Source organism: Miscanthus floridulus, chromosome 8 (assembly GCF_019320115.1).
Source record: "Miscanthus floridulus cultivar M001 chromosome 8, ASM1932011v1, whole genome shotgun sequence".
NCBI classification, from domain to species: Eukaryota; Viridiplantae; Streptophyta; class Magnoliopsida; order Poales; family Poaceae; genus Miscanthus; species Miscanthus floridulus.
In genome coordinates this window covers 92,483,102-92,492,765 of record NC_089587.1, presented here as the reverse complement: position 1 = coordinate 92,492,765, position 9,664 = coordinate 92,483,102, and the positions used below count along the sequence as shown (strand labels likewise).

The 9,664-nt window shown below is 44.9% G+C and overlaps 1 protein-coding gene across 1 annotated transcript; it reads left to right on the top strand.

Annotated features, from left to right (window-relative positions):
- Window positions 1-3,669: 3,669 nt before the first annotated feature.
- LOC136476977 (cell wall protein PRY3-like) lies at window positions 3,670-9,404 on the top strand. Its single transcript, XM_066474964.1, has 5 exons — window positions 3,670-4,136; window positions 5,321-6,282; window positions 6,567-6,839; window positions 7,081-7,172; window positions 8,279-9,404. The coding sequence occupies exons 2-5, from the start codon at window positions 5,350-5,352 to the stop codon at window positions 9,192-9,194; spliced, it is 2,214 nt and encodes a 737-aa protein (XP_066331061.1). The 5' UTR covers window positions 3,670-4,136; window positions 5,321-5,349; the 3' UTR covers window positions 9,195-9,404.
- The last annotated feature ends 260 nt before the right edge of the window (window positions 9,405-9,664 follow it).

The window sequence follows — 9,664 nt, the reverse complement described above, 5'->3', positions numbered from 1 at the left end:
TAAGGTTCAGTTCGAACTAACAGCCATTAACACCTTTGTTATAATTTTTAAAAGGCCTAAACCCTATTAACCGCTACCGATAAGTATTTCATGTAATGGTCCATACTTCATACTAACCCATATGAACAAAATATTTAAGCACCATTTAACTATTTTGCTCAATATAATTCACCAAAAATGGTATTTTAAACAACAGTTCAAGTATTTGCCGACTTAACGAAAAGAGCTTATCTTAACATCAAATTTGGTTTTTGAGCTCCCAAGAGCACTAGTTAACACTATTTATTTTGATTTTTCCCAACCACAAAAGTGAGTCACATAGAATTTATTTATCATTTCACGTGTGTTATAAAATTTTAAAACCCAAAAACTTGTTTGGCTAATCCCTCTCGTACCTAAATCTCGGTGCTAAGCAAGCTCGTAACACCAGGGGTGTTACAACTGCAAGCAATAAAATAATAGGAACAAAAAGAGCCCGTTTCATATTTTTTCTATTTTAAAATAATTTGCTTATGTTTTTTTAGAGATCAATCTATAATTTTATTATTTTTAAACATAGAAAAACCACATGCGAAACTATCCAGAGGAACAAACTTTTCTGGTTTGGATAGTTCAAAGGTATCCGTTAACTAGTTTTGTAGTTTTAGGGTTGAAAATTGGACTGAGCGCACAATTTAGAGGTTAAAAAATGTACTTTACCCTTGACTAAAGGGTAAAGTCCATTTTCAACGAAATCGAATACTAGACACCCTCTATCTGTTGACATCCGACAATGTTAACCGGTCTCAAAAATATGCTTTTTCTATGTTCTAAAATTAATAACAATATTTTTAAATATTAAAATGTGTATTCATGTGTGTAAAAGTCAAATATAATTGAAAGTACACATATTTACGTATGTAGAAAACAAGTGTTCATTGTTTAGAGCCTAGATGATACGAGTGACCTATGTTTATCTTTTAAAGATTGTTTAAACGGACTAAACTGTGATTTAGGCGACCGGTGAAACCAGGTCAACTGAACCAAGATACTCCTATTTGGGATCCTATCCTAACTTTCTTATATCCATATGGATTCTCTACTCCTACCGTTGCTCGTTCTTGGGCGATGCTACCACCTGTACCCGTGTACCGACCGCTCTAATATGTGATGATAGGAGGCAAAAGAAAGAGGAGAATAATACTCTGGCAGCCGGTTTACCAACCGGCACTGTAATGCATTATACAGTAGTTACGAGATCCCTATCAATTATTCATCGGCAGCGACTGCATTATCATTCCAATGCTGACCCAATGGCCAATGGTCTGGGAGGAAACCTTTTATATTAACAACCATCAGATTTTTTTTGATCATATATGCAGACAGCCAAATAAAAAAGGACACGGCCTGCGGGGTATGATATGCCTAAGAAGAAGATTTTCTCGCGCAGGTGGAGAAACCCCCGATTTTGTGACCCTGCACTCACAGCCAGGTTATCCGATTTGTGACTGCGATGCGTGCAGTGCAGGAGCGCTGACCAAACTAGGTTTGACTCCGTGCTGTGGTTTGCTGAAGGCAAGCAAAGGTTCGACTGGGCTCACGTTTAGTTTAGCTGCTCTGACAGTCTTACTCATCGGGCTCTTACCATCCACTTCCGGTGATCCAGAGCTTTACTTGATGTATACTCCGTATTTCAAAGGCAAGGTTTTAGATAATTTGGAAGAGGCTGTGAAACATTGACTACTACTCCAGTACTCCCTCAATCTCTTTTCAACCGTCGTTCTCATTTTGAGAAGTAATTTTTTTTAAACTTTAACTAAATATATAAAAAAATTACTAATATCTATGGCGCGTAATAAATATTGTTAGATTAATCATTGTATATATCTTCATAATACACTTATTTAAAGATAAAAATGTTATAAATATTTTGTATAATTCTAGTTAAACTTAAAAGGGCCAGAGGGAGAATACTACCTCCGACAAAAAAAAAAGAATACAATACAACTCTAGCGAAACTATAAAAAATATGAATATTTATGACTCTAGATGGATGAATTATAAAACTATATATTTCATGAATGATATTTATTTGATATCATAAATATTTATACTTGTATATGAATTTGAAAAAAAATAATACAGTTTGAATTATAAACATGCTAGAGTTATATTTTGTTAGAACGAAGGCAGTAATTAGTAAATCTAAAACGCTTGAAAAAGTAATTAGAGCATACTACGGAATAAAACCATCTTCAAAACATAATACAAATGCTATGAAATAAGTATCACTGAATTTGTCATCATAGAATATAATTCTATAATGCATTTACTTGGTGTAAATATATATCGATGCTTATTTATAAATCTGATTAAACTTTAGATAACCTGTTTAAATAGAATTGTATATATTTTTTAGAATGGGACAGCGGAGGCAGTACTGTCTCGTACAGTACCATCATCCACACCCATCCGTACTAGTTAGCAGAGCTTAAATAAGCTTAACACACACGCTCATCAAAAGATGAACTCATCCCGGGAGTAGCAATGAAAAAACCAATCCGGCGAAGTAGCATAAAAAGGGTTTTGCGCCTTCCTCGCTATCGAAAGCGACGCCTCACCTCAACACACGCCTCCTGCGGCCACTGGGTGGGCGGGGCCTGCGCCTCCTTTCCACGCAGGGAAAAAGTCTATTTAACTCCTCACTTTTCATATTTGGTCTACTTCACTCTCCAACTATGAAACCGTTTGTTTTACCTCTGAACTATCTAAAACCGTCTATTTTAACCCCTGAACGGTTTTCAGCGGCGGTTTTGCTACAGTAACAGCAGGTCTGCTTTCAGCGACGGTTTTGCTACAGTAACATCGGGTCTGCTACAGCAACGGTGGGTCTGCTACAATGCCGGTGTTTTGAGTTTTTATTTATTTATTTTCGGTGAATTTTTGAAAAATCATAGAAAAGTCATAAAATGAAAAATCTAATTTTATTGGACTCCACATGAGTAGATCTACACAGTGAATATATAATACGGTATGTTTTAGTATAATTTTTTTTGTAGCTTTAGATTAATTGGAAAATCCAATTTTGTCTGTAATTAATTAGAATTTATCTATAACTAAGTTATACATAGTACAATGAGTACGAAATTTTTACTATAGTTCAAACATACAATAATTGACGTACCATAAAATTTTCACCACAATTGGACCATAGAAGCTGCAGCTATGAATTATTCCAATTAATTACAGACAAAATTAGATTTTCCAATTAATATAAGGCTACAGTAAAAATTTTGTACTAAAGCATACCGTATTATATATTCACTATGTAGATCTACTCACGTGGAGTCCAACAAAATTAGATTTTTTTATTTTATGATTTTTCTATGATTTACTGTAATTTTTCAAAAATTCACCGAAAACAAAAAAAAAAGAAAATTCAAAACCACCGGTACTGTAGCAACCCCCGTTATTGTAGCAACCCGCTGTTACGATAGCAAAACCGTCGTCAGAAAAACTGCTCAGGGGATAAAATAGACGGTTTTGAAAAGTTCAGAGGGTAAAACAGACGATTTCATAGTTGGAGGCGAAGTAGACCAAAGATACGGGTTAAGTAGACTTTTTCCTTCCACGCAGCTTTCCCACAGCACAGTCGCCATCTGTCCTCTCCGTCGCAGGAGCGAGCTGCCCGCCCCGCGTGCGCTCATCAGGCTCTCCCTCTCCTTTTTAGAGAGAGCGAGCGAGCGCGCGCAGAGGAGAGGAGAGAGCAGCACCACGCCGCCCAGCGCGCACGCACCAGGAGTCCAGGAGGAGGACACCGTCGTCGCCTCCTGGTTGGTTCGTTTCGTCAGTCGTCACCGCCTCCCGCAGCCAACCGGCGGCGGCTGGAGTCCTGGATGCGACAAGCCAGGACTGATGAGGCCCTCCTCTCCCTCTCCCTGAGCAGGAAGCGGAAAGCCCTCCGCTCTTTTCAAGGATCGTAGGCCGCACGCCCTGCAGCAGTTGCTGCGGCCGCCTCGGGGCGAGTGTCGAGAGGAAGAAGAAGAGACAAGAATCAGCTTCTTCTTCTCCCCCACCATCACCACCACCAGCAAGTGCAAGTGCTCAACTGCTCAAGGAGGAGGGGGATCGGCCTCGCGGGATTCCGCCGTCAGGAGGTCTGTGCTGCTTCTCCCCTCCACCATCGCCTTCTCGTCTCTAGATTGATTGGTTCCTCCTTCGCCTCTTGCTTTGGTCTTCGATCATTAAAAGCAAGCATCGGAATTTATGGTGTTCGTTGGGGGTCGTCAGAGATTTCGATTTCTTCTGTCTCTGTCTCTCTTTGATTCCTCCTGTGTGTGTCCTTTCAAAAAAAAAAAAAAAACCCAACATTTGGTGTCTGAAGAGTGGTGATGGTGATTGCTTTAGTTGTTGCCAGGATTGTTTCTTTACTCTCCTTGATTGATCGGTGCAAGCTCTAAAGATCATTCAGACGAGCTTTTGCCCCAAGATTTGGTTCAGTTCTTCAGCTCTCTCGTCTCTCCATGTGCCAATGTCCGTGCGCTGTATTTTTATCCCCTAATCGGCGTCGGGAAATACACACGGAGTACTATACTAGTACAACTGACGCCGATTCTAGAACGCACAAGGCTGGGCAGCCGACTTGGCTGGTCCTGGTTGGATCCGCATCCGCTCGTACTCGTCGACTCGTCGTATCCCTTTCCGAAATCCGGACCCAATTGAATGCCCTCGCAACGAACAACGCCGTCCTTACTCATTGTAGCCACCGTTTCTAGTACACCTCTTTATGCCCTGCTTTCCTCCTTTCAGCTAGTGTAATGCTTCGTACGGCACTGCTTCTCGTGGCTTCACTACCATCCCCTTCCATCCCATATCCCCTTTTGCGTTGCTTCCATCTGCGCTGCCTTTTCTGTTGGTTTACAAGTTTGTTTGCTTTCTTATTAGTGTGACGAAAAAAAAGGTGAAATCTGTTTTCAGCTATTTGTTCTGCCTGAATTTGTTTGTTGCTCAATTCGCTCGCAGCTGTATCACTGGGTTAGCGTTTGGTGACCAATGCACTTTCTTTGTCACCTCCTCGTTTTGGCTCAACAAAAACAGTTTGGGGCTACCGACATGTTCATTTGGATTTGCTGCTCTGGTTGTAAAGCCGCAGCCTTTATTTCTATTTGGTAGTTGGAGAGATTCACTTTTGCCACGCCTAGCCCAGGTTGTCCAGCGTTAGCTCATCATCATTGTTCTCTTGACTCCACTGCTTCATTATAATGCCCCCTCCTTTAACATGACCATATATGAGAGTGGAGTGATCACGGTTACTGAACCAGGCTCAACACTGCATGCGCAGGTAAATGTGCTGTAGGAGCTACTACAGCAATGGCGTCGCTGGTACCCGGGGTCCTCCTGAAGCTGCTCCAGCACATGAACAGCGACGTCAAGGTGGCTGGCGAGCACCGGTCGTCCCTGCTCCAGGTCGTCAGCATCGTGCCCGCGCTCGCGGGGAGCGACCTCTTCACCAACCAGGGCTTCTACCTCAAGGTGTCTGACTCGTCGCACGCGACCTACGTGTCCCTGCCGGACGAGCAGCACGATCTCATCTTGAGCGACACCATCCAGCTGGGGCAGTTCGTCCACGTGGACCGTCTCGAGGCGGCCACTCCCGTGCCTATCCTCAGGGGAGTCAGGCCGGTTCCGGGCCGGCATGCCTGCGTCGGCAACCCAGAGGATCTTGTGGTGACTAGCTCCTCTAGTTTTCTTGGCAGCGGCAGCAAGGCACAACCGTCCGTCAATGGTGGTGGTTCCAAGGATGCCACCGGTGCTTTGTCGCTGGAGAAAGAGCAGAGCAGCAATGGAACAGAAAGCAAGAAACCCCAGCTCACCAAGTCGAGCTCTAACCTCTCAAAGCAGGCACTCAATGGCCTTTTGGACAAGAAGGACATAGTTAGCTCAAAGGCAAAATCAACCAGCGCTAGGTCGACGCCTTCGTCTCCGACCAGCGTCCATTCTCTGCCTGCGTCGTTTGATAAACTCTCGAATGACATGAAACAGAGAGTAAAAACCAAAGGAGCAGAGAAATCGTCACCATCAAGGCTATCCTTGTTGGAAAAGGCTGCTTCTGTTTTGAAGGCTACTACAGCAGGGAGGAAGTCCTCTGTGGGTAACTCAATTAGTAACACCTTGTTGAGCTTTGAATCTGGGCCAAAGGCCTTGAGAAGAAGCTGGGAAGGGAAAGCAGATGCAAAGGACAAGGGCAATTCAGATTCAAAGCCTGCCAAAGCTGAAAAGAAGTCCGAGAACCGAAGCTCGTCGGTATGTATCAGCAATGCTTGTCATATATGGGTATATAAATGTTATGTCTTATTAATGATTACTTGTCAAGTTTTCATCAATGTAGGATCAACAGCAATGTGATGTCTTAATATTTGTGAAGTGTTCATTAATATAGGATCTATAACTCAAGAACCTGAACATATGTGTTTCATTTTAGGAACATGTATACTACAGTATTGCTTCAACCCATCAGTGATCCTATTAATATCCATGGACATGCAGTTTGTTTGGTAAATAGTCTTTGTTGATTCTTTCATGTTCAGACTCCCAGACGAAAACCAGTAGCAGAAGAGAAGCCATTGCATAAGGATGACAGTAAGATTCTGACTCCACCCAGGAAGAGCTCAGCAAGTGCTCCTGCAGACGATTCTGACAAAGTTGTGAATAAGCTTTCTTCTCCTATAAGGAGGACGTCAGGGGTTTTAAATAACCCGAATATCACAAATCTAGTTAAGGTTGCTGCAAGTAGCAGGAAATTGACAGATGCTAGCACTTCATGGACAATGCTTCCTCCATCACTCGCTAAATTAGGAAAGGTATGAGTGATTGAGTGTGCTCTGTTCATTTGCCACCTTTGCCCCTATGTGTTTTTTTTTACAACAGCCCCTGTGTTGCTGTTGACAGTTTTATGCATATACATTATCAAAGAAAATAATAATGCCTATGGATAATTATTTTAGCCAAAAAGAAGGGGAGGATAATATATCATTTGAGCCCATGGTAGGGCAATGCTTCCTATTATTTACTTGGTGCTTAGTGAGATGTTTGTTGTCACAGGAGCTTCTGAAGTACAGGGATGCAGCACAAATGGCTGCTGTTGAAGCCATGCAAGAAGCTTCTGCAGCAGAGAGCCTTCTTCGATGTTTAAGGTAATTTTTTCCAAGCACATAACTTGTATGATCTTGCCTGAACCTTGATTGCTTCTGTTGGGTTTCAACTCTAGCCTACCCCAACTTGTTTGGGACTTAAAGGCTTTGTTGTTGTTGTTGTTTAAGGCATCCGAAACTGTCACCATTTGAAGACTCTAGATTGATAGATGCACTCTACACTACAGCAGTTATAAAAATGAACAAAACATATAAATTTTGTAAAAATGCACTCTACACTACAGTAGTCATAATCATGGCCAGTTGGCCACTGTTGAGGATTGACTATACCCATTGATTTGCTATTTGGTTAAACATGCTCTTGAAAGGTTTTCATTTATCCATCCAATTTTGAACATGCCAATCGAAATCTACGAAAATCATATATCCTTGCTTCACATGGTTCTCCTAGACAACATTTCGGATAATGGTTGGTTCTTTTGTTGTCTATTTGAATTCTCACATGGCTCCTAACATAATTTATTTTCCGATAATCCGCTGGCATGACATTTCAAATATCATTGCTCTAGCTGTCATGCATGACTCAATGATGCTATCACCTACTCCTATCTTTGTTTTGTCTCCCTTTGACCAAGCATGGACTTGCCATTACGTTTGCACATGTTAGAGTTCAGACTTCACATTGCCATTGTGTTCCTTTGCTCTACCGACAGTCTGAACACTTTTACTGAATGGCTGAACCCTGTAGCCCATGCTAGGCATGGATGGCCAGCCAGCTCTTCTTGTCGAAATGTTGCCAAGCAGGGAGTGATCCTATCTGTACACTGTACTTGCCACTGCACTATTGTCCTATTAAGTGTATTAACAACAGTATGAAACTGGTTAGGGAAAAAAAAGCAATATGAAACCAACCGTTCTCACTGTGCTCCCCATCCTGACCAACAGCAATCGTGAATTTGGTTTAATCTGAAATTCTGATCAAAATGTGAAATTTACTGCTGTATGTATGTTACAGTAGTTGTCCAAGAACTGCAATGCAAAATTCTATGATCCTGAAGCTTCGTGAATGTGGTTTTACTTTGCTTACTCACTGTCAGAAGCATTGGTGCAATTGGAGCTTGATCTGACCGTTGTATTGCTCTGATCAGCTCGTACGCGGAGGTGAGCTCGTCGGCGGAGGAGCAGAACCCACAGCAGGCCGTTGAGCAGTTCCTCGCTCTGCATGGAGCTCTCTCCCGAGCCACCATCGTTACCGAGTCTCTAACCAAGGCCACTGCCACGGCCTCCACCGCAAATTCACCGGATCAATCAGCAGCCGGCGACGAGTCAACTGCCGACGAGGAAACTCTGGCCGTCGCGGTGGAGCGCCGCCGCCGGGCAGCCTCCTGGGTCGGTGCCGGGCTCGCCACCGATCTCTCCGCCTTCTCCCTCTACAACCTCAAACCCGCCCCTGCCAGTGCCATCTCCCCGCTGGCCGTCGTGCTCGTGGACGAGTCAGCCAAGCCAGCGGCGGTGGCGGCGGTGGCGAAGGCGTCGCCTCCCGCGAAGTCGCGGCTGTCCCCGGCGAAGGGGAGGTTGAGAGCTGGTTCCGCTGCCGCAGCGGCCGCCGCCGCCGCTGCGGCGGCTGCAGTGCCTCCGCCTGAGTGGGAGCGGGGAGGCGGCGCGGAGGAGCGGGGCGAGCTGGCGCGGCGGCTCGGGGAGGAAGCGCGGGGATGGTTCCTGGCGTTCGTGGAGCGGTTCCTGGACGCGGACGTGGCGGCGGCCGCGCCGTGGGACCGCGACCGCGCGGCGAGGATGCTTCCGCAGCTTAAGCGCGTCAACGACTGGCTGAGCGAGATCGGGAAACCGGCGGAGATGGCGCCGCATCCGCCACCGGAAGCGGATGGCGAGGCCGCGGCACCCACTGCGAACGGCGGCGCGGCCAGCGGCGTGCCGGAGGAGACGATAGAGCGGCTGAGGAAGAAGATCTACGAGTACCTCCTCACCAACGTGGACTCCGCTGCCGCCGTGCTCGGCGGCGGCGAGGTGGCGCCGGCACCGGTGGCGAACGGGAAGAAGGGGTGACGGTGGTGGTGCAGGCAGGGCCGCGAAGGAAGGGTTAACTGGGCCGTTCACTTGGCTAAGCCAAAACATGGGCCGGTCTGGATTCAAATGTAAAAATGGGCTGGATTGGGATTGTATTGTTTTGGTACTTTTCCCTTGGTGTTATATTACAGAAAAGGAAAATGGGTGGGCCTGATTGGATCCATAAACATCAAAGGTTTACTTCGCTGATGATGACTTCCTAAACGCAGAGATTGGGGCATCACCATCGAGGATCTGGCGCGCTATCATCGATGCCAAGGAAGTGTTACAGAATGGCTTAATTCGCAGGATCGGTACAGGTCTGGGAACAAATATTTGGAGCATGAATTGGTTACCACGTGATGGTGCTTTGAGGCCGGTGTGCTGCTTAGCTAATAGCCCACCGCAGCTAGTGAGTGATCTCATTGATCCTGCATCTGCATCTTGGGATCATGAGAAACTGGTGATGG